This window comes from Myotis myotis, unplaced genomic scaffold (genome assembly GCF_014108235.1).
Source record: "Myotis myotis isolate mMyoMyo1 unplaced genomic scaffold, mMyoMyo1.p scaffold_m19_p_1, whole genome shotgun sequence".
Classification (NCBI taxonomy): domain Eukaryota; kingdom Metazoa; phylum Chordata; class Mammalia; order Chiroptera; family Vespertilionidae; genus Myotis; species Myotis myotis.
In genome coordinates this window covers 45,468,125-45,494,259 of record NW_023416313.1, presented here as the reverse complement: position 1 = coordinate 45,494,259, position 26,135 = coordinate 45,468,125, and the positions used below count along the sequence as shown (strand labels likewise).

Sequence of the window (26,135 nt, the reverse complement as noted above, 5' to 3'; positions counted from 1 at the left end):
CTCCTCTCCTCCCCTCCCCTCCCCTCCCCTCCCTCCCCCCCCCCCCCCTCCCCTCCCCTCCCCTCCCCTCCTCTCCTCTCCTCTCCCTCTCTCTCTCTCTCTCTCATCAATAAACATATCCTTGGGTGAGAACTAAAGAAATATATGAAATAAAATTAAATAAGGGTTTTCCCCCCTTCATATTCTTTAACTTTCTGCAAGGTTTAGATTGTTTCAGAAGATGTTTAAGTATTTCTTTTCAGTCAGTTACACTCTCTCAAATATGTTCTTTTCCTTGCACTCCTGCAAATCTGGTCCTTTCTTTTCTTTCTTTTGCTTGTGAATTGTTTTTTTTGTTGTTGTTGTTTTGTTTTGTTTTTGCCTCTTTATTTGCCTCTGTCTTGTTTCTCTGTATTTTCAGCTCCAGAATGCACCCCTGCCCTCTCTGTCTGCTCGCCCCAGGGACTGCAGAGCAAACCTATTACCAACTGATGATCGTACAAGGTGACCTAGTAGTGTCTAATTTTAAAATTTAATGACCATTTTTAAAATAAATGCATGGAGGTTAGAGAAAAAGTTCACAGCTGGTAACAAAAGGTAATGGAAAATTAAAGTGAGAACACAGAATGCTTGGAGAACCTTCCTTAAATGTAGTAAATACCAGAACCTCTCTGGTCACTGGCTAACAAGGCTCCAGTATAATGTGGGAGATTGTGCTCTACTTCAACTAAAATGTCGGTTAGTTGCGGAGAACAGATAACCCTTTCTGGTGATGAATATCCAAAGACAGTCTTACAGAAAGTCCAAGTATGTAATTCCACTTTAACTTTCATCACCTTTGTTGACCACATCTAGGCACAGCACAGAAGCTCTTAATTATTTCCAGGTCCATCCACGACACCTTTCAGAATCTTCCCTCCTGCTCATGAAGTCCCTGAACATCTACCTGACTCAGTCTACACTCAGCCCCCTGCTGGGTGACAGGGAGAAAGATTTGGATAAACTCATGTATGCTGACACAGTTACGCAAGAACATAATAATCACACCTGATACCCTCATTTGCTGCTCACAAAAACCCTGAGAAGTCCACCTTCATCCTCCTTTTACAGAGGAGGAAACTGAGACCACTAAGGAGGTAAGTAACTTGCTCTGTCCATCCCACGGTCATCCGGCTAGTAGACACAGACTCTCATTATAAACCCTCTTCAAGTGTAAACTCACCATCCTTTCTACAACACCACTCTAGGTCTCATGGAATTAATATAGGACCTTTGTCAGACAGCAGTAGATTTTAATATAGGACTCTCTGGGCTCGGTGAAATAAATCTCCAAACGATGACCTTTTAGGCAGTGACAAAAGCCTATGGTGAGGCTTTTTCTTTTGAATACAGGAACCTTTCTGGTGACCTTTAAACCACACACATCTTCTCCCCTTAGACTGCCTATGCATTGCCAGGACACAATCTACTAAAGTCCATTTTGCCCTGCATGTATGCATTTCTGATGTATTTTTGCAACTTGTCTGACTCCAGACATTTTTGCTCCAGGTGAGTTAGTTCTTAAAGTCTAAGAATACAGAGATTGCAGTTCTCACTCAAAAATTGGATTGATTTTTGCTAACCATAACACTTTTTTAGATACTCTCTCATGCAGACTTTACTAAATGAGAAAAAGTCAGTGGGTGAAAAGTGATACACATGTATGTTTAAGAGTGCATTGTAGTGCCAGTAGGCCATTAAGGAAGGATACTTGAACCAATTCTGGCAGCCTGAAACTTAGGATGCTTTCAGCTCTGTAAGGTGCTTATGCAATTATAAGACCTTAAATCGTCAATATGCAAATCATTCTGTTAGGAGACACGTTTTTGTTCTCCATGTTTCTGTTTCTACTGAAGCATGAGTTGTATTTGTATCACTGAGATCACTTATTGTTCTATCCTAATTTATTCATAAGATGCTTTATAAGAAAAGCTGACGTATCCCTCATTATAAAAGTAAAGAACATACAATGTGAATGCCTTTATTCAATTTAGAATCCTAATGTTTCTGATTTTACATTCTTGTTGCCAAGATGCAGAAGAAGAAGGAAGAATCCTTACATTTATCTACCTCAAAGAATCACTTGGCTAAAGTAACCATCATTCAGCTATGGAATTTGAAAGCCACAAAAGTTTCAATGATAAAAATCTTTTTTTTTTTTAATAAACCCAAACAACATGAAAGTAACATTTCAATTTACTTTTTAAAAAAAGCCAGTGGAACAATTGCCTAGAAAACCATCCTTTCCATGTGCTTCTGTCTTTGTAGAGGGGCCCTACTTTCCCTTGGTAAAATAATCCAAGATTTCTCCCCTCATATATCAAATGTCCATTTCAGCCTCATCTGCTTTGTCAAATACGAAAAATTCTACACAGAGCTGTATTTCCTACATTATCTTCTAACTACCTATATAGACATGGATTTGTAACTTATCCCGTTTACAAAGTGGTAGATTTGCAAACCTAATTCCTGGGCCTGGAACAGTGTCTGGCACATTGCAGAAGCTTATACATCATTGCTGAATAAATGCATGAACTCATTAATTCTGTGCACCCAGCATCTTCACATTGGTCTTTCTCCTTTCTCATGCACCTTCAATATGTCAGATGCATGAAAAGTATGGGGTTTCTTTGCAAATCTAACAAGCTCTCTGAAGAAGAATGGGATACATATACATCAGCTAGATAGATGCCTCATCTGACAACAAATCTTTTCTTCCAGTATAAGTGCTATAACCTCCCCAGTGTCTATAAAGACACAGATGTCATAGGCAAGCCTTTTGTCTAAAGATAATCAAAGAAATTTTGCAGCAATCTGAAATTACACAGGAATTTTACACTAGTCCCTTTCTGTAGAGCCACGATCCACATCCTTTTCCCCATAATCCCAAAGTAGGCATCCCGAAGACCCCTTGGGAAAGCGTAGTATCCAAACAGGTCCAATGGTCATCTGGTTATGGAATTTTCCCAGGAATAACAGGCAGAGCCCCTGCACCTGTTTTTGAAGGTCTGCTCAATGAGCAACACATCTATGCTACTATTCAGTACACCCAGATCTGAAGGGTAATTTAATTAAGGCCGCTTAGGCCATACGTCTGGTTCTGCTAGAAAATAAAAACAATTACTACTGTCTGGAATGTAGTGATGTGTGCCCAAGGTGTTCTACATGATCAGTTAACATTCACTACACAACTCTAATTGCAAAAAATGCCCAAGCTGCCCTGAACCATTAGGTTTACCGACTTGCGGGTGGTTGTACAAATGACACTCAGAACTAACCTGATCTGACTCAGTCACTAACCCATAGGGTTCTGCTGGCTTCTTGTCCACACAACTTTTCTCTACCTACAGCTAAAGAACTTTGACTTCCATCTACGAAATCATCCCCAACCCAGGAACTAGGCTGTTTTCCTTCCTACAGAGGACTTAAACCCTATTGTACAGACAACAAAACTGAGGCCCAGAGCAGTTCAATGTCTAAGGTCAGAGTTCTAGAAATCTAGTATCCAGACATCCAGTCCAATATAACCAAAAACTGGGTGGGGACTCCATTCAAAATATTAATCCTAGAAATAAATGCATATCCATATACATACAGTATAATCACAATATTAATTTTTATAAAGTAATATTAAAAAATAAAAAGCATAAGAGAGAAGATTGAGAAACAAAACTGGATGAAAATACACCAAAACGTTAGGTGCAATGAATGACTTTTTAAATTTTCTTCTCAATATATGCCTGTATTTTCCAAATTTTCTGCAAAAAACCTTATTCGTTTTATAACATAAAAAGAGAGAGAATAAATGCTCTAGAATATTCAACTCTGCTTACACTAGAAGTCATCGGCATTGATGGAAACTCATGAATAGGTAGGAAACAATGAAAAAAAACGATAGGAACTTAAAGCAACATACTTACCCACCAACTGTGGGAGAGAAGAAGCCTCCCTGTCAAGCATGATGGATCCTTTCTCTATACACGTCCTCAGCTCAAATAAGCTGTGAAGGGATAATGTGGCCACGTGGGGCTTGCTCCATCTCTCCCCACCCTCTTCCACTTTTTCTTCAAATTTAATCCACCTAGGAACATGAGAATCATGAACAGTAATTAAAAGTGTTCTAACTTACCTTGGAAATGGCAACATCAACCCCTCTGTTTCCACCCCCATCAGCACTACCAAAATGTCTCCTTTCCTGGAGTCTTAAAACCTGATTATATCATTAATTAGTTTTGGTTTTGGTTTTGTTTTGTTGTGTGTGTGTTTTTTGCGGGGGGAGGGGGGGGGGCGGGCGGGGAGTTAACCAGGGAACTTATATGCATAACCCATTGACATAGACAATAGTGTGTTGAAGGCCTGGGAGGGGCAGGTGCGGGGTACAGGGAGTCAATGGGGGGAAAAACAAAGAGGACATCTGTAATACTTTCAATAATAAAGATGAATTTTAAAAAAAAAATACACCAAATAGAGTCTGCACCTTTCGCTAATGTTAGAGAGAAAGAAAACAAACCCAAAGGAACCAAAAGTGTGTGTGTGTGTGTGTGTGTGTCTGTGTGTGTGTGTGTTTTAATATATTTTATTGATTTTTTACAGAGAGGAAGGGAGAGGGATAGAGAGCTAGAAACATTGATGAGAGAGAAACATCGATCAGCTGCCTCCTGCTCACCTCCTACTGGGGATGTGTCCGCAACCAAGGTACATGCCCTTGACTGGAATAGAACCTGGGACCTTTCAGTCCGCAGGCTGATGCTGTGTCCACTGAGCCAAACGAGTTAGGGCAGAACCAAAGGTTTTATATCTGTCTATCAGTAACCACAAAATCCTTAAGAATGATTTAACTAAATTTTTTAAAATAAGGTAGAAAAATATGCATTACAGATTTATCCATGTAGGTAGAGCCTACTATGGGTAAAAATAGGCACCGCTATGTGAATTCTGTTGTGAATTCACAAGGCAAATTTATAGAAGGCGAAATATCAGTTATAAACCAATATTTATCTTAAATATTTGAAAAACATGGTGTAAAGTGGTCACATGAATATAAAATTCCCCTTTAATGCCTAAAGAGGGTGAGCATGTGTTGCTATGTCTTACTTTAATATATATTTCTCAGCTGATCTCTCTTTCCTCCTTAAAATCTGGCTTCACATGTGTTTAAAGATACACAAGCTCAACGAACAACACATCTTCTTCTTATAACAGGTCTATTAACCTTAGCAATGGAACAAACAACCCTCTTTCAGAGCTTCTTCTTTCTGAGACTCCTAGACATTTTGATAGATTAGTAATATATATTTAAAAAGCTTAATGGAAATGAAAGCAAAACACACTTGACAGTTTTTATGTCCCACATATTACACATATAGACTCTTCATACACTGGTTAAAAATACACATTAAATAAAAAGGGAAAGCATTATCATTTTGCTATTCAGCAAGATCCAAAGAAAAATGCTTTTTTTTCTCTCACTTCAACCTTCTAAAAGATATTGAAGAAGATCAACAGAGGGGTATAAAAAATTGTTTTTCTACATTCTTCACCCAAAGGTTTAATGATTGAAAAATGTTTACCTAGAAAAGCTAAACGCTCACCTAGCTCACTAAACATGAGAACAAAGGGCAGAGATCAGAGGAAGCTCTACATAAGATATTATTTATAGACCGCTCACCACCCCCAGAGGAAGGAAAAAACACATTAGCAGAACCAGGAGGGAAAAGAGATCAAGAGATCAGCCACAGTGTCATAGAAAATTTAGAATTTTAAGCAAGCGTAACACTCATGTGATTCAGAAGTATTTTAGCCATATTTGAAAAGTCTCCCTCCATTACCCCTCTCAGTAAGCCTCTCCCACCCAATAAACTTCCACTTGTCAATGGCAACCTTATTCCTAACCTCACCCTTAATTCTAAGACCCTCCTCCTTTCTCCTGTATCCCAAAATATGTAGGCAGTGGAGACTTTTTACAGGCTTTCCTCGCAAGTTAAAAAACCAACAGCACCACCAAAGTTTTAAACCTTCAAAACTGGACCTTGTTTATCTCTACAAAGTAATTGCAAAACATCCCAAGAAAGAAACAAAGACCCTTAATATTCTTGTGTGTGTCTGTGTGTGTGTAATTTAGTTCTTCACTTTGGCTGGTATTAGAACCACAGAAATAGAAGAGAATAATGACAATTTTACATCATACTCATATAATTTGCCAAAACAATAAAAGGTAATTGGGGTTATTTTGAAAGTAATCATTTTATGGAGCATATAACATTGGTTAACTTTAGGTGTATTATCTTTTCATGCTTGCTGACAGAATCTCTAACCATGTTTGTTGGCAACTACTATGTGAGTCACATTTACATTTGATGTTATAAGTTATTACTCAAGATAAGACTGTAGAGGTTAGAAGATTATATAGTATATGAAACCAAGACAGGGTTACATAAAATTATGTCATCTTTAAAGACTGTAGTGACTCCTTATTTTTATTCCTAAAAGTATTATTAGTTGAGGAATAGAATCTTTGGCCATAGAATTTAACCCCAAGATGAATGACATGAGTCAGCTAGAAACTCAGTGAAGGGAAGTGTTTTATACAGCCTTCAATTCCGGCTAATCTTTACTAAACGAGTCTCCCTCTTTACCATCTGCCATAAATTTATATTGCCAAAACCATTTCTTGAGAGAAAACTAAGCCTCACTTAGATACAGCATGTGACAATGGCTCTATTTTACTATCATCCTCAACTATTTAAACAGTATAAGTTAAATTTTAAAAATTTTTGACACAGAACTTAGAACACAGAACTTAGAAGACAGAACTTAGAAGACAGAACCAAGAGAGACAGAACCTAGGCACAGAACCTACAAAGAACGTTCTCTAGAGACAGAAGAACTTCGCTTGAGAGAACATGGCAAAAGATCCTGGACTGAACCTGACTACAGAAATTGGCAAGAGAACCTGACTAGAACTTGGTGACTGAACCTGGCTGGAGAACCTGGACAGAACCTGGCTGGAGAACCTAGTGAGGGAACATGGCTACAGAACCTGGCTGGAGAACCTGGAGAACCTAGCAAGAGAACATGGACACAGAACCTGGCTGGAGATCCAGAGCAGAACCTCTCTGGAGGTCCAGACCAGAACTTGGCTGGAGATCCTGGCTAGAGATCCTGGCTAGGCTGCTGATCAACTGAACGCTGTCTCCGTGTCATTCCTTCTTCGCCGACTCCGTCTACACCTTTGGGGACCCCTGGACCTGCTGGGGTTGGACCCCGGCATACAATGGTTACACAAGGTCTCCAAGATAGCACAGCTTGGAATCGCAGTCCAGTGGGGACTTGGGCCCAGGTATGCTTGCATCTGAGCCCTTTTGCTGTCTGGGGTGAAGGGTCCAGCAGCATGCTGCTGACAACGCACAGGAGTGCAGGATGACAATGTTCATTTTAAAGGCTGTGAGGCAAAGAAAGATCCATATTGGGAGCCTTCCCAGCCATGGAGAATGTGAGAGATAATTAAGGGACTACATACTGACTTAGTCAATGAACAATACATTTTGACGATTATCGTGGATTCTGTTATGACAAAGCAAAAAAAAAAAAAAAAAAAAAAAAATTTTAAAGGAGTAAAACCTCTGCATTCTTCTGTGTTTGATCTTTTATTTCATTCCTCTCCATAGTGTATATTATAGGCAACCACACTGGACTTCAATATGACTTTGAACAAGTTTTTAAAGTATATTTAAAAATCATAAATCTTAATTAGCTTGGATTTATGGAATAGCATTACTCACCTTCCTAGAGGACACCAGGTCTTTAAGTCAAGATATAACAATTCTATATAATAAAACCCTAATATGCAAATAGACCGAATTGTGGAACAACCAGTTGCTATGACATGCACTGACCACCAGGGGGCAGATGCTCAATGCAGGAGCAGTCCCCTGGTGGTCAGTGTGCTCCCTGTGGGAGTGCCGCTAATCCAGGAGCCATCCTCACGGCTGGTGAGCGCAGGGGGCATCAGGCCTAAACCGGCAGTTGGACATCCCCTGAGGGGTTCTGGATTGCAAGAGGGCACAGGCCAGCCTGAGGGACCCTGCCCCTATAGTGCACGAATTTCGTGCACCGGGCCTCTAGTAGAGGAATGAAATGCAGTCTCAAACTAGCCAGCTCCTTAGAATCCACATTCTCAGGGGATATGTATTATCTCATAGTTCAGTTTAGCATCTATTTCATTTTGAGTTCAGTAAATATTGAATGTTGTGATAATGTCATATCCTAGCACAGCTAACAGCATAAGGGAAACTCTGAAATAAAGACTATTAAATTCCTTTAAAATGTATTGCTCTAATTGTTCAAGGAATTGATTGTTCAAGGTACTTCGAACGTATGCTTTCAGGCATCAACTAAGTTTACCATTTAAACAGATTATTGGCAGGGAGTTTCATTCTAGAAACTACACATGCTATGTCCATCCTCCTCACATATCAAGGACAAATTAAAAAAAAAAAAACTGCAAACTACTCAACTCAAATAGAACCCATTAAGGAAAAGACTAAGGCCAAGGTACCAAAGTTCAGCCAATGGATTTGTAAAGGTGCTTCAGTACCATGTAATTACAATGGTAAAAAATAGATGTTCTTCCTGTTAAATGTACTGAAAGCCACCATCTACCCTTCATAGTAGCTATGAATAATCATGTATCTGCAATGTGTTTCTCACTTTTTCTTCTGCCTAGTACTTGACATGTTATAGGAAAATTATTTTCAGAAGTTGGCTTTTTAAATGCTTGCAATTACAGAACTTATAACCTTGGAAGAGGAGTTTATTAGGTGAAGTTTATTTATTCCAAGGTCTTAGAAGAACAATGATAAAGCACACTGCAGTTTAACACACTCTGAGTGACTGCCAAACAACAGAACTCAACTCATTTGGTGAAGAAATAGAAAACTCACTGGGAATCACTGAATTTTGCAATTTTCCAATCATATGATTGAATATAATTAAGAAAAGACAAGACCTCTAACTTAAAAATATGCCAGTTTTACTGCGGAAAATTGACATGATCTTTGCCTTAGATTATAGTCCAACTTCATAAACCTATTAAAATAATAATAAAATTTCTTGCTAACTAGTAATTGCCTCATCACATAAAAAAAGCCAGTGCTAGTGTATATCTGGGATAAATGATGTTTTTAAGGAGAGTGCTTAAATTTCTAGAGCAACTGTGAAAGTTATTGCAAAAGTTCTATGCATGTTGTTATAAAAGTTACGTGTATGTATAAAAGGTATATAAAGTTATACTTATGCATATTTATATGAAATTATCTGTATGCTGTAACTACATTGAATTATAAAGTGATTAAATTCCCTTTCCTTCAGCCTTTTTCTTACAGAAACAATAAACTTGGTCTCAAATGGAATTTTGCAAAGCGAAGTCAATGTCAATTGGGAAGGGAGTGGTTTCTCTCCACAGCCCCAGGATCAGTGCACGTGGCTGTTTGATGGTCAGGCCCTGAAATCAGATTCTCCAGAGGTACGTAGGTCAGTCTGCAGGGCAAACTGGAACGAGCGGGAGCTCCTGTGTGCACTCCCAACAGAAGGGAAACACCAACACCCTTTCCCTTTGTTGGCTTGTTCATTTGCTGAAACTTGTGATGCCTTTCCTTTTTACCCACCGAGACACTGAGGGAGTGAACTTTAACACAGTTTCTTGTAACATTCACCACTTACAACATTGCCCATTTGAGCAGTCACTGAAATAAAAGTGAAAGCCAATAACGATTTCTGCAGAGATATTACTGACTCAAAGAAAGAGTTTGGTGATGGGGCCGTCACCAAAGCTGGACCATAACTTATTCTTTACCAGTTTGCTTCATGAGTCCATTAGCTAAAACGTAGCTCCTAGAAATTCTTAATGAGAAACATGGGCTTGTTCCCTAATATCAAATATTTCATTGCAATTACTGCTACATGACTAAATGTCAGTATTCTAATGGCCTAACACTTAGGAGTGCTCTTAAAAACACAGTGCTCTCGCTTGTTGGCACATCTGCTGTGAGGATGAATAGCATTGTCAGCAATCAGACTGTGGACATCCCAGAAAATGTGGGCATCACTCTGAAGGGATGCACAGTTATTGTGAAGGGCCCCAGAGGCACCCTGCAGAGGGACTTCAACTACATCAATGTAGATATCAGTCTCCTAGGAAAGAAAAAGAAGAGACTCTGGGTTGACAAATGGTGGGGAAATAGAAAGGAATTGGCCACAGTTCACACTATCCGCAGTCATGTACAGAACATGATCAAGGGTGTTAAATTGGGCTTCCATTACAAGATGAGGTCTGTGTAAACTCATTTCCCCATCGACACCGTTATTAAGGAGGATGGTTCTCTTCTTGAAATTAGAAATTTCTTGGGTGAAAATACATTCGCAGAGTTCAGATGAAGTTAGGCATTGCTTGTTCAGTATCTCAAGCCCAGAAAGATGAGTTGATTCTTGAAGGAAATGACATTGAACTTGTATCAAATTCAGCTGCTTTGATTCAGCAAGCCACAACAGTTAAAAACAAGGATATCAGAAATTTTTTGGATAGTATCTATGATTCCGAAAAAGGGCCAGTTCAGTAGGCTGATGAATAAGATCTAAGTTGTCCAGCCATAGAAACACCAAGATGCCGAATGATTTGTCACACTTGTTTGTGATATTATAAAGATGTTTGCTATATTATAAAGATACAATAAAAGCCTTGTATTGAAAGAAGAAAAAAAAAACCACATAGTGCTCTCTGCATTCCACTGACCATGTAGTCTTCTTAGGTTTCATCATGCCACACTTTGCACAATCTTTAACTTGAACTCTGTTGGAAGAGCCAGTAAAAATTTAAAATTCTAACTTTTAGGAAAGGGAAGAGCAGGGGAAAGATGTGAAAAATGAAGGTGGTAGAACTGGCTACACTTCAAATCTCATATAAATAAAAGCTTCCCTTGTTCATAGTTTTACATGACTACTATGAATCCCACAACTTAAAGGGGGATATTTTTCCTACTACTGAAATTCTCCTCCTTACTTTTTGAGACAGAGCTAACTTGAACTTCCTGAAACTACAGTAACTCTGACATTCAATGTAGGATATTCTTGGTGCTATCAAATCATTAGTCAAATAAAAAGTGTAGAATATTAAAAAGGGAGAGTATTAAAATGGGTAGGGGATATGAACAGTAGAAACTATATTAAGCTGAAGAAGTCTGGTAGGTTAGTTCTCTATGGAATAAATAATCTGTCAATTGGGGTTTCTTAATTTTATAGGTTAGCCACAAAAATACCCATACTGCACTTTCATATATAAAGTGAATTCCCTCTAAGCACAACACTTTTATTGGTCTGGTAGATTTGAGAGCTTTTCATGGGAAAAAGAACCCCGATCATGTCTGGAAACTGGACATCATAAACGGCAGTCAAATTATTGCAAACATATAGGAAGTAGAACTTACTGAAAACCTGAATAATTTCTGGAGGCACAATCACCTCAAAACTTCCCAACAGGATTTAGGTGGAGCAGTAAACTAAGAATCAAGGTCCTATTTCTCCACTTGTTCTCTTAGCACAGATGTCTTGATTGTAGACTGTGTGCCAGGTAGTTGTAGGCACTGGAAGCAGAGTGGTGAACAAAACAACCAAAAATTCCTACCTTCAGGGGGCTTTAATTTTATTAGGAAGAGAAAATAACAATAGATGTAAAATGCTAAATGCTGGTAAGCGCTAAAGATAAAAATTATGGAGCATGGGGGATAGAGAGTTGGGGGGATGTTACCACTTTAGAAAGGGCAGTCACTGAGAAGGTCATATCTGAATACAGTGGGGCCTTGACTTACAAGTGTCCCGACTAACAAGTTTTTCGAGATACGAGCCGTCTCTCGGCCGATTTTTTGCTTTGAGTTGCGAGCTAAAATTCGGGTTACGAGCCAGCTTTAGATACTCCACCGCTAGTTGGCGCAGCGAATGTCACAGTGAACGCCACAACATCAGCCCAGCATCACGTGTCATTGTAACGGTGAAAATTGATTTGACATATGAGTAATTTGAGTTATGAGCTCCATCACAGAATGAATTAAACTTGTAAGTCAAGGCCCCACTGTAATGTGACCTGAAGGAGATGAGAAAATGAGCCATGTAGATAACCGTGGGGATGTGGCTGGGAGAGCATTTCAGACAGAGGGAACAGCAAATGCAAAATCCCTGAAACAGAAGCATGACTGGCCAGTGAGGTGCAAGCAGATCAAACAAGAGGAACAGAAGAAGCAGATGAGGTCAAAGAGATCATGGTGAACGATTCATGAGGGAGGTAAAGCGGGACAAGTGCAGGGAGGTGGACTAGTTAAGAAGCATTTGCAAGATAATGGTGGCTTGGACCAGGTTATGGCAATACTGAATATAAGATATGGTGAGATTCTGAATATCTGAATATCTTTGAGGATAAATAGATAGGATTTGCCAAAGGATTAAGTAAGGGGTGTAGAGAAAGACAGGAGTCAAGGAAGACTACTATGTTTCTGGTTTGAGCAGCTACAAAAATGGAGTTTTTCATTGTAGTGAGGAACTCTGTAGGAGGAGCTTATCTGAAGTAAATGAATCAGAAACTTCATTCTAGATATGCTATTTTGAGATGCTCATTAGCCATCCAAACATTTGTATGTTGTTGTTTTTTTAAATATATTTTTATTGATTTCAGAGAGGAAGGGAGAGGGAGAGAGAGATAAAAACATCAACGATAAGAATCATTGATCGGCTGCCTCCGCACACCCCACAGTGAGGATCAAGCCCACAACCCAGGAATGGGCCCTGACCAGAAATAGAACCATGACTGGTTCATAGATTGACACTCAACCATTGACCCACACCAGCTGGGCCAACCATTTGTTTTCAGTCAAATGAGTCAAGAAGTATGGGCTAGAGAACTAAAAGCAGATGGCATCAGTATATTGATGAATTAGTTTGAAACATCAAACACAAGTCCTCTTCTGGGCTTTCTCAATGATGTGCTCAGTACCCTGGGTCTATCAGTCAGCTATCTATCAATCAGGGATGGATTATCACAGAATTCCAATTTTGATCCAAAAAGACTTCTAAGAAAGTATATGTAGAAGAGTTGTTTATAAAGCAATCAGTTCTCAACTAATCACACTCAACAAATATTACTGACCTATTATGTACCAGGTATAGCAAGGAACGGGGAATACAGTAGTAAAACACAGACATGGTGATCCCTGCCTTCATATGAATTAGTGTAATGAGGGAGATAAAACCAAAACAATAATATCACATATATGATTAATTAATAGTTAACACTAACTGTGACAAGTCCTATATAGGAGAAGTCATAGGGTGTTGATTACATGTAAGTATGTTTCTTCCTGGACAGCTTCCCTCTGACACCTGGCATACTCCCACCCCTTCTCCAAAAGTCCAATCTCCCAGGAACCAAGGGCATCATCAAAATGACACATATGCTCCCAAGGAAATAAAGTCTTTATAGATAATACAGTATCAAGTCCATCTTAATCTTTAATAACCTTAACACTAGAAAGACTGAAATTTAGTATATACCTATATTGCCCAAAAGCAGTCAAAATGACTGCATTGTGAAAGAATAATATCGGAGCACTCTTCACTTATGTTCCTTAGCTTTTCCAATAACTCACTTCTTTTCGACATTTCTTTCATGAATTTAGGGCGCAAAAGAAATAAACAACTTATTAGAACAAGTATCACTGCATAAAGATTCGAATAACAAGTACTAGTTTAGCTTATTGAGCAACTGCAACTTATCAAGTATCGACAATTTATCATGTACTTGTATGTTATCATGTGACGGTAATCGAAAAAAAATGAAAACTGTTATTTCAATACAGAGCCGAACTGTTATTACGCAATTCAATAATAAGAGTCATTTGATTATTTAAAATTTCCCCAAGCAGTCAAAATTATTGCTTTTGGGCTATATAGGTATAACACATATATATACCGGAAATGAAGGAGGGGGAGGTAACTACAATTATTAATAAACGCATTTATATGTTGTACAAAAAGTCACAAAATTCTAAGACATTGTGTCCTTATATACATAATTGTTTTTCTAATTGAAATTAAAAAGCAGTCAAAATGACTTCCTTGGGCAATCTAGTGTTAAAGGAAAATACGACGTCCACCTCTCTCAACATTTTATTACCTATAAGTAAACTGTGATCTCTCCACATTTCTGGGACCAGGGGTCATAGAAAATAAAGTGTAGTCTTCACTTGACTTAAAGAAAAACAGGGTGCTATACCTGAATTCTAATCTATATAAAGTACTCTCACAGAATTTTAAGGTAAAAATAAGAGTCAAATGTGTCTTCTAATCACAGTTGACTACACCAATATACAGCATGGATGGAATTTTAGAGCTCTAAAATATGCATGATGTTAGAGAGGATGTAACACAATATGACCCTCATTTGATAGAATAGAAAACTCAAACTCAGGAAGATGACATGACTACATGAATCGCCCGAAGTTAAACAGCTAGTTAACACAGAGCCAAGGCTAAACCAGAATCTCCCCAACAGTTAATTCAGATTGCACCAGTACAACTCTCATTCTATTTTGTTAGAAAGAAGGTAAAGAAAGAATGAAATGCAGGTACTAAGAAAAGTTTTTGCTTCAAAAGCCTCCTTTTGCAGGATGTGTTATGAACTAAAAGTACACTTATGGACGACTTTATATATCCAGGTATTGGTACTGAGAATGGAAATAAGAGACAATGATTATATCATGAAAAGAGGCCCTAAAAGAGCAAATAATAAAAATATTTACTTCTGCATTCCCAATACCTAAAATAGCACCTGACCTATACCGGGCATTCAAAACACACTGGTTCAATTTAATTGGTTTTAATTAAATTACAGACTATACAAGGCATATCTTAACATAATTCTGTTTAAGAAAGAGAAATATACTGACTCTCCATGTAATGATGGCAATGAGAGACAAACAACTGCATTATATCAGTCTTTATCTTATGTAAATGTTATATGTCATCAAAGATTTAGAGTGGAATATATAACTAAATCTTTATATAGAAAGAAAGAAAAGCTCTGCTATCATGAAATTAATAAAAACTTGGATATTTATGCAGTGCTTTAACAATTTACAAAGAATTTCATTATATGCATACATGTGTGTTTATATAAAATAATCAGACATATAATGTATAATATTATATTTACATATGTTACATATCTTATATAGAATACATGTTATATGGAGTAGGCATTATTATCTACTCTATTGATAATGGTATCAAAGTTCTGAGAAACTGTTTTGAGCTAACAGGCTACAGAGTTTGAAATAGAACTCAGGTCTCTAAACTCTAAGTTTGGGTGAACCTTCTACTTACTTTCACTGGATATTTAAAAAGATGAGAGGTTTTTACTTGGAATAATAGCAAGTTTGTTGGTACCAGTTACTGCCTTTGCAACCTCCCTCCCTAACAGGGAAGGGGTAATAAATCAAACATCATCTCACAAGATATTTTGACATGCGGAGAGTGAGGGCACATATCATGTTTGGGTACTTGAGTTTATCCTTAAAATATTTCACTAATAAGTAGCATATGGATGGAGATTTACTATTAATTCCTCATAAGGGTTAAAATTATAGCATCACGGATCAGTGAAACAATGCTCTAGCAGTACAATAAAGGGTGTCCAGCATCACCTCAATGTAAAAGAGAAGAGAAAAATTGTTTAATTCCCTAACCCAGCCAACATCATGCTCATCGGTTATTCAAAGTGCTGAGGTTAGAGAAAGGTGCTCATTCACACTCAACTCTCTTGCCCCTTGTTCCCCCAGGTCAGTACTGCAACATCCACCGTGCCTTACCTCGCTGTCTCCTTCCATTCCATCTCCTGCCCATCCACGGACAGCAGCTCATCCAGTTCGGTGAAGAGCTGAGGGGGTGCTGGGCTGTCATCCTCCTCGCCCAAGATGAATCGGATTCGCTCTGCGGCGGGAGAGACTGCAGAAGTGAAAATACTGTGGTTAAACACTGGCTGCACCACCTTGAGGAACGTGTAGCTCCGAGCTCTTCCTCCGTCCCCAAAGCTGCTGGGCTTCCCTTCCACATCTTCAGTGGACATCTTCCTTGCTTATCCTCAACCTCGAGACAAAAAGAAACCAAAGCCCTTCTCTCTTCCTTTGGTTCTAAACTGTATCTCAGCTCTCCACTACTCTCCGGAAGGACAGCGCTCCAGTTCTGTGTGGTGTGTGACAAAGAACCTTTAGCCCTCAGATGAGCTGAGGTCCAACCTCATGACTTTCTCTCCTTCCCCATTTATGAGCCATCCAAAATGATTAGACAGAAACGAGCTTGAGCCAATCACTTTTCTACAACAGTGGGAGGAGACAACGGAGCACCCCTATCCTCAGTTTCACCCAGGTGCCCGCCTCCCACCTACCTTCCCTCTGTCCGATGCCTAACGCCCATGTCCTTACAGGCTAACTACAAAGTTGATGAAGGAATATTTAACAAGATGGGCCTCTTCTTTACATAATGGAGCACCAAAAATATTTAGTCACACTTCAATGCACTTGAAAAACAAGCCCAAGTAAAATATTGTACACCTGAGGGGGGAGGGATTTCCAACACACTCAAACACATAATTGAATGCCCTACTAGCTCCTTTTGACCCCATCTCCTGAAAATAACATAATAAAAAATTAACTAGCATCTCCTCCAGGTCATGGGTTATGTTCCCCTTCTTCTTCTCTCTTTTTTTTTAAAGGATAGCATTTGGAAACTGATGGCTATGTTACAAACCTAAGGCCCACAGATATTCTTTATAATCCCAAGAATGGTACGTACATATGAATGTAGTTCAGGTACACCAATATATATGTGTGTGGTTGTTTTGTGTGCATGTGTGTGTAAAAATGTGTACTCAAATAACCTAAAAAAAAAAACCCATACCATCTGAAAACTATTATAAAGAGAACAAGAATAAAATTTCATAGCTCAAAATGTACTTACTCAAATAAACTCATAAAAATATTCAACCTAGCCGAAACCGGTTTGGCTCAGTGGATAGAGCGTCGGCCTGCGGACTGAAAGGTCTCAGGTTCAATTCCGGTCAAGGGCATGTACCTTGGTTGCAGGCACATTCCCAGTAAGAGGTGTGCAGGAAGCAGCTATTCGATGCTTCTCTCTCATCGATGTTTCTAACTCTCTATCTCTCTCCCTTCCTCTCTGTAAAAAATCAATAAAATATATTTTTAAAAAAAATATTCAACCTAACTAGTATTCAAAACTAATTATTAAAATGTTTCACCTAATAAAAATGGCAAAAATGAACAGGAATGATAATGTCTAATATCAGCAATGATTTAGAAAATTTATATCACTGATAGGAGCCTAACAGGAAGCATCACTCTCTGAAGGGAAATTTGGAATGATATGGAAATGTCTTAGAAGTGTATGTGTCGAGCCCTGTTGGTATGGCTCAGCAGGTGAGCACTGACCTGTGAATGGGGAGGTCATGGTTCCATTCCTGATCAGGGCACATGCCTGGGTTTCAGGCTCAATCCCCAGTAGGGGGTGTGCAGGAGGTGGCTGATCAATGATTCTCTCTCATCATTGATGTTTCTATCTCTCTCTCTCCCTCTCCCTTTCTCTCTGAAATCAATAAAAAAAATTTTTTAAGTATATGAGTCCAGTGAGCCAGCAATTCGATCATTAGAAAGACATTCATTTCAAATAAATAGAAGTCGTTATCTCAAAGACTTAGCTACAGGTGATCATCACAATTTTATAATTAAGAAAAATAGAAAAAGCCAAAATGTCCAAAAAAGGAAGATTGATTAAATAAACTATAACACAACCGTTCAATAAAATACCATGTAGTTGCCCAGCCAGTGATGCTCAATGGTTAAGTATTGAACTATGAACCAGAAGGTCACGTTTCGATTCCTGGTCAGGGCACATGCCCAGATTGTGGGTTCGATCCCCAGTAGGGAGCATGTAGGAGGCAGCTATCAATGATTGTCTCTTATCAATGATGTTTCTATCTCTCTCTCCCTCTTCCTTCCTCTCTGAAATCAATAAAAATATATTTAAAAATAAAATAAAATACCATATAGTCATAAAACATGAAGTTAAGATTATTGGTTTTTTATGTATATGCATAATATTAAATAAACAAATAAAATTGTCAATTCATATACATAAAGTGATTCCACTTTAGTGAAGAAAAAATACACATATGTACATAAAATAGCCTGGAATTAAGGGAGTCCTCACTTTGCTTGGTTCCAATGTGTGTGAAATTTCACAGTTTAGTTAAATTTCCCCTAACAACACAGTACAAATTTTAGTTAGCATGGTATATGAACTGTGAGCAATTACATAAAGGACAAACTTCACTGCTACCTCTTTAGTCCACAATTAATGACTATGTAAATAACATATGTGCATCCTGATCAGTGACCAATCATAGTGCACCTTTCAAAGTCTGTCAGTGATTGGTTACTACACATTTGTTATCCAGTTCGTGTACCGAAAGCATACTGTGTGGTTGTGTTGCCTTCTTATCTCCCAGGGATAAATTCATACAACATGGATACTCAAAAGAGAGAGTTGGCCAACAAAGATGAAAGAACTGCACAGAAACAAAAGGTGATAACACCGGAAGTGAAATCTGTAGTCAAATGTAAATGGAGGCATAGAAGATCTCGCTGGTCATGGGCACGTAGACAGACAATGCTGCCACTGACCATTTGAGAGACTAGTTTTCTAGTGGAGGAACTCGGTGAAGGCATACTGGTCAACATAAACAGGAAAGTGGTTGCAACAAAATGATAACAATGTCCCAGAGGAAGTGGTGCTGGCAAAAAACAAACAAACAAAAAACCACTTCACATTAAAGAAACTCTCACAGACATTTCTTGACATGGAAAGCACAGAGGATAAAATGTTGGAAGCTGATTCAAATTAGGAAGGATTATGACAATTTGGGCATAGAAAAGATGCTCATTCCATTTCATTAGTTGTACAATATCAAGAAAGCAAGTACTATTCAAACTACTTCTGATGAGATTTTGCAAAGGAATCACCCCCTTTCATCTTAATTTTTCTAAAAATTAGCATGTATTAAATAAATATTAGTTTTACTACTTTTTTTATTTCCCTATGCCTTTATAGCCAAAAGCAAGAAGAGCTTAATGATTTGGCAAATTTTTTAAAAGTCAAGAACAATAGTAACTTTTCTCATTGATTATTAGGATTGTTTTTGAATAACTTCAGCATGCATAGTCAGTTTTACAGTCCTGCAAAAGCAAGGATGCTTGTATATACATCTTTCAAATGTTTATTTTCTTCCTTTTATTTGTCTATTAATTCTGAATGTGCACATTCATTCATGTATTCATTCATCAGTATTTACTGAATGTTATCTATGTTCTAATAGACTTGCTTCAGGCTCTAAATTAAGTGAAGAACTTGACAAAAAGATCCCTGTTGTTATCAAGGTTACATGGTAGAAGGGGAAGCAAACATTAATTAATTAGCCAATTAATTAAGTTAAACAGCAAACAAAAAATATTTATGAAGTGTGTTTCCAAAACATTGAAATAAGGTAACTAAGCCATGGCTGGGTGACTCAGTTGAATTAAACATAGTCCTATATACCAATTCCCAGTTAGGGCACATACCTAGGTTGGGAGACCACCGATCAATGTTTCTCTCTCTCTCTCTCCCTCTCTCTGTAAAAATCAATTTTAAAACATAAGGTAATTGAACACATATTAACACAGGAGACAAGATGTTTTGCTTCTGTAATTAGAAAAAAAAAGGGCTTTAAAATTTCTTAACATCTCTGGTAGAAAAATATCTAAAGCTCCAGAACTTGTGCAAAAACATTTGCAATGCTTTTCCAGTCAAGAAAAAGAATGTGTGATTATTTTTATGGAGGATTGGGGACAGCACAAAAATGGGGGTGGGGGGAGGATTAAACATGACAGGCAGCATTTGGGATCTGGGCAATACTTCTGAGGAGAAGTGTTCACATTACTGGTAATGTAGTTATTGATCACAGTGGTTCTACAACTGACTGACAAATTTGATTGATTTTCATCAAAATTCAACTTCAAAGATCCCTGAGTTAGAACCAGTTTTTAGAAGGGGCAAGTCTATGTTTAGAGAATCAACTTTTGTCAATTTCTGAATTTCTGAAAGAGGTGATGTGGGTTTGTCCCAACCTCCAACAGAAGAGTCAATGTTTCTCCTGCTTAAAGAACAGAAGCTCCTGCACAGACAGCACGCATATCTGCTCTGCTCGAATCCACAGACATTACTCTGTTGTCTGGTGTTCTCCAGCCAGGAAAACACAACTCACTGCTTATCAGACAGCAATTCACCTGAGACTTCTGCCAAGTGGACTGGAAGAAGGATGCAACAATATCTCTGGTCGTCCTCTCTAGGCACTGTATCTAAGCACCTTTCCCTTTCTTTTTTAAAAATGTATTTATTAAATTTATTGGGGTAACATTGGCCAACATGAACATATAGGTTTCAGACGTGGGTTTCTATGTTAGAAGATCTGTATATTGCATCGTGCCCACCACCCAAAGTCAAATCTTCTCATCACCGTATATTAGGACCCCCTTCTCCCCGACTCTCTTCCCTCTGGTGACCACCACACTGCTGCTTATGTTCATGAGCTTCAGTTTTATATCCCACATATGAGTGAAATCATATATTCTTAGCTTTTTCTGTCTGACTTGTTTCACCTAGCACCGTGGTCGGCAAACTGCGGCTCGCGAGCCACATGCGGCTCTTTGGCCCCTTGAGTGTGGCTCTTCCACAAAATACCACGTGCGGGCGCACACATACAATGCTATTGAAACTTCATGGCCCATGCGCAGAAGTCGGTATTTTGTGGAAGAGCCACACTCAAGGGGCAAAGAGCCGCATGTGGCTCATGAGCCGCAGTTTGCCAACCACTGGCCTAGCATAATGTTCTCAAGATCCATCCATGTTGTTACAAGTGGCACTATTTCAGCCTTTCTTATGGCTGAGTAGTATTCCACTGCATATATGTACATTTGGTTGTTTCCACCATGAATAATGCTGCAAGGAACATAGGGGTGCATATATCTTTTCAAGTAAATGACGTCAAGTTTTCATATATCTTTGCAAGTAAATGACTTCAAGTTTTTTGGTATATACCCAGAAGAGGGATTGCTGGGTCATATAGTAGCTCCATTCATAATTTTCTGAGGAATCACCAGGCTGCTTTCCACAATGGTTGTACCAGTCTACATTCCCACCAGCAGTGCATGAGGGTTCCCTTTTTTCCACAACCTCTTCAATACATGTTGTTTCTTGTCTTGTTGATAATGGCCATTCTAACAGGTGTGAGTGGGTATCTCACTGTAGTTTTGATTTGCATTTCTCTAACTGCCAGTGAGGTTGAACATCCTTTCATATATCTATTGGCTGTTCATATATCTTCTTGGGAGAGGTGTATTTTCAGATCCTCTGCCCACTTTTTGATTGGGTGGTCTGTTTGTTTGGTGCTGAGTTTTATGAGTTCTTTATATATTTTGGAAATTAAACCTTTGTTGGAGCTACTGTTTGAAAATATCATCTCCCATCTTGTTGGCTGCCTCTTTGTTTTGTTGTCAGTTTCTTTTGCTGTGTAGAAGCTTTTTAGTTTGATATAGTCCCATTCATTTACTTTTGCCTTTACTTCCCTTGACTTTGGAGTCAAGTTCATAAAATGTTCTCTATGACCAAGGTCCATAAGTTTGGTACCTATATTTTATTCTATGTAACTTACTGTTTTGGGTCTTATATTTAGGTCTTTGATACATTTCGAATTAGTTTTTGCACATGGGGACAAACTAATTCAGTTTCATTCGTTTGCATGTGGCTAAGCACCTTTCTTAAGTTGTCTTATTTATTAAATACAGCCTTTAAGCAACCAATATAACAACCCCTTTGGAATAAAGTTCCAAAATCATGTGTCATAAAGTAGCTTGCTATTCTAGTAAATTCCTTTCCCCAGTTGCTCTCCTAAGCTTCCTAGGAATTAGAAGCACATAGGAAGCCACAACAATTGTATTGTAAATATCCACCTATGGGAGGGGCATCCTCTGTGGCCAGCAAAATACCCTTCCCAATTTCTAACATCTTTTTTGTTGTTGTTAATCCTCACCCAAGGATATTTTTTCCACTGATTTTTAGAGAGAAGGAAGAGGGGGGAGAAACATTCGTGTGAGAGAGAAACATCATTTGGTTGCCTTCTGCACATGCCTCAAAAGGGGCACGGGAATGAACCAGAAACCCACTGGTGCCAGGGCCCACAGTCCAATCAGTGAGCTACCCCAGCCAGGTCCCTAGTATTATTCTTAACACAAAGATAAGCAGAGCAAGAGTCCCTCTAATGAAGTGCATCAAGAATTCATTTGTTCCCATAACTTTTTTAAAATATATTTTTATTGATTTCAGAGAGAGGAAGGGAGAGGGAGAGAGAGATTGAGAATCATTGATTGGCTGCCTTCTGTATGCCCCATACCGGGGATTGATCCCGCAACCCGGGTATGTGCCCTTTACCTGAATCGAACCTGGGACCTTTTAATCTGCAGGCTGATGCTCTATCCATTGAGCCAAACAGGATAGGGCCCCATAACTTTTGATCAAATGGGTAAATGGGCTAAGCACAAGACACAGCATCTCATTGAGATTAAAAGTATACTGGAGCCAAACTGCCAGAGTTTGAATCCAAACTCTGTTACTTATTTGTTGTGTGACTTAAGACAAACTAATTAACCTTTCTGAGTCTCAAGTTCCCTACCTGAAAAGTGGGATGATGATCATCATTACATAGTCATTAAATAGAAGGCTTTAATTCATTTAAAAAGTTGCTGGTTCTTATTAGTAAAATCTGCCTAGCTTCTAAGAAAGAAAGCTCTCACAGACACTGGCCTTCAGAGCCCCTACATGTGGAAAATATGTAAGGTAGGGAAGAAAAAAGTCACCAGTTCTGCATGTGTTACTTACTTCAGCGAATTAAGTAGGTTCAGTAATGAGAACACAAAGATAACCTACATTCTGGGAAGCAGCCAATAAAAGAACAGGGGAAAATAATGAAATCCTTACAGTTTCACTTCAGTAACTAGGGGTGAGGAGGACATCAGAAAATCAACTTGCATTACAGATGAAAAGATTCTGATTCTAAGTAATAACTAACCTAGTTTCATCCTAAAAGAAAACCTGGAGGAAAATGACAGAGAGTGACAGGGAGGGGGGAAATGAGGGAAGAGAAAGAAACTTCAAATTAATCCTATCGCATTTGTCGGAACAGAAGCCCTGTGGATAAAGCCTCTGCCTTGATTTTTTTTCTTTTTTCTTTTTTATTCTGTTCTCTTGTTAAAATGTTTTGTTTTGGGGGATTTGCTTGTTTAGTAGCTGTAGAATTTCCTGGAGGGTCCTACATCAATGTGATTACCCCTGACCAGTGTCCACCTGCAGGCTAACAATGTGATGGTCTGAAAAGTTTGGGAAGACTTAGGGCTCCAAAATTCCTGTTGCTGACAAGAAGAAAGGCAGATATGTGGCAGGAATGCGGAGCACTCCACTCCCACCACCAGCACCTACAGAAGACATCACTCACACATCACCACACTCTTTCCTGCTGAGCCTGAACTTGATTGGCCTCAGAGCAGCCACTGCCCCTCAGTCAGAGAGGGTAATGAGCCGAACCCTCTCCACCATGCCGGCTAGAAGACAGTCTACTCTCAGATTGCCTTTCATGTCACTCTGGCCCCAATTTGTGTGTCCAACCTTGTCTCCCATACCCCGAAGTGTCTTGTGACAGACTATACCTGCTCATTTTCAGATCGTTTTCATTTTTCCTGTCTAGATTATCCTTCCCTCTCCTCTCTAACTCTGACTCCATTGCTAAGCTCCAGTTGAAAATTCTATCTTTTCCAAGAACTTATATTAACCATTCACAGAACGGTGAGGCTCTCCTTCAGTCAAACCATAATAATACTTTGTGTCTAAACTACTTACTTAGCACCAACAAATACTTATGCAGTTTGCTCATGATTACCTAACTTCTGTAGGTATGACTTTCCAACTAGATCCCCAAGATCCTGGAAGACAGGGTCTGTGTTTTATGCACTTTCCTCTCAAAGACAGGCCTAGTACCATGCACCTAATAGCCACTTTGAATAATAATGAATTAGATATGGCTTAATAAACCTTAGACATTTCCAAGTATATAAAAACATAACCATTTGCCCAAGGAAGCATACAGAGCTCTGAAATGAGAAATATGTCTTTTAAAAACTGCCCTTATTCTACCCTTCCCCTTAATCCATCTTTGCATTAGCTTTACCAAGACCAAAATGCAGTCTCCATTCTATGCTGCGGAAGTTACAAATAACAGAATAAACAATTTCAGGCAAGCTATTTTCTCTGCTTGATGCAAGCACCTCCCCCAGGGACCACAACATGTAATCTGCATTTCTATGAAAACATTTAGTACCCACTGCTTTGTGTGGTATTCATTGCTGTACTTTGTCTTTGCACCTTGACTAAGCCAACCATCTGGTTCATCCCTTACTCCAACTATTCTTGGTGCCTACTTAATGCACAGTGAAGTTACACAAAAAAGAATGGATAACAGAATGAGTAAGACAATGAGTTAAAAAATAAATAATATACATTCTGCCCCAGTTTATCACAAGAAATATTTCTCTGCTTCTTTCCTCTGCCTCTTTGTAAACGTAGTCGGAAAACGAGATGGTGTGACAAAATGGAAACCCTGAGGCCTAGCAGTAATTGAAGTATCTACAGTTCTATACTTTTACTTCGCAACTTAATATTTACTAATTTTTAGTGTGTGCAATACACTACAGTATTTGTTGAAAGAACATAAACTATTTTTAAGTTCTCTGTCCTCGAGGAACTCGTAGAAGGTAAGATAACAAATGACAATAGGAAAAATGGCATCAATAAAAATGTAATGTGCAATCACTAACATTTTTGAATGGTTACACTGTATCAGGTATTGTTAAGCCTATGAAATATCTACTATTATACTCCTCTGATATTATTCTTATAGTACAGATGGGGAAACTGAGTGTTAAAAGGTTAAGGGATCACACAAGTGATTTGACCTCAAACCTACCCATATTATTTCCAAGCCCATTTCTTAGCCATCACACTTAATGAATAATCTCACTTAAAAACAAAAACAAAAAAAGGGTCAGATTGCCACATGAACAGCACAGACATAAATGTACTAGATTTCAGAAGAGACAGAAATCACAATGGCATATGAAATAGTCCTAAAGTAATAACTGAGCATTTGGTTCATTAACCACACAAAGGCACCTTGTGACTGTGCCCTTTTATTTTCGGTCTTGGAAGCATCCCACTGTGGCCACCCTGCAGGCTACCAAGAAAAATTGTTTTTAATAGAAATAATGATCATAATGAACAATTCATACTGAGCATGGCAAGTTTATATGCAAATTTCCTCCTGTGGGTTAAATGAGGATTTCTGGATCTTGTATGTTCTGGCAAAGTCCACCATCTGGTAAACTCTGAGCTCTCAAACAAAAGTATAAAAAGAAATAACTTTATCTCTTTACGTATTAATGCGCTATCACCAACTTATTTACATAGTTGTAATTTTAAGTGTTCATTTCCCTTCTTCATTCTGAGATATAGTTTGTAGGTTGACATCATGGTTGTTAAAACTTCCACAATTTATCTAATTATTAGACCACTGTAGTACTCTAGAAATACACTTAAATATACATGTGAAATCCTCAAACTTCATTGTCATATTCATAACTATAAGAAATGAGAAATAGCTGAGTAAAGTTTCACATACACATAAATCTTTTAAACACAAACGCATTGTAGTAACTATCTGTTACTCCTGCCCACTCGGCAACCTAAACTCTTTTTCTGACAACAGCCTCCAATTTTCTTTTGCAGAACCATCTTTATACTTGTGAGTTCACTGAGGCCGATTTCAGCCCCTGCAATACAGGTCTGAACAATGAGGATATCATAAC

At 38.5% G+C, this 26,135-nt stretch overlaps 1 protein-coding gene and 1 pseudogene across 3 annotated transcripts in view; one reads left to right on the top strand and one right to left on the bottom strand.

Annotated features, from left to right (window-relative positions):
* The window catches only part of SLC4A4 (solute carrier family 4 member 4), a 440,882-nt gene that overhangs the window by 185,783 nt on the left and 228,964 nt on the right, over positions 1–26,135 (bottom strand). For all 3 annotated transcript variants that reach the window (XM_036335845.1, XM_036335853.1, XM_036335842.1), the window contains 2 exons: positions 15,927–16,062; positions 3,939–4,099 (listed from right to left, as the gene is read on the bottom strand). In XM_036335845.1, the coding sequence (XP_036191738.1) occupies positions 3,939–4,099; positions 15,927–16,062 (297 nt within the window). The remainder of the gene's footprint in view (positions 1–3,938; positions 4,100–15,926; positions 16,063–26,135) is intronic.
* On the top strand, positions 10,069–10,646 carry LOC118669711 (annotated as a pseudogene).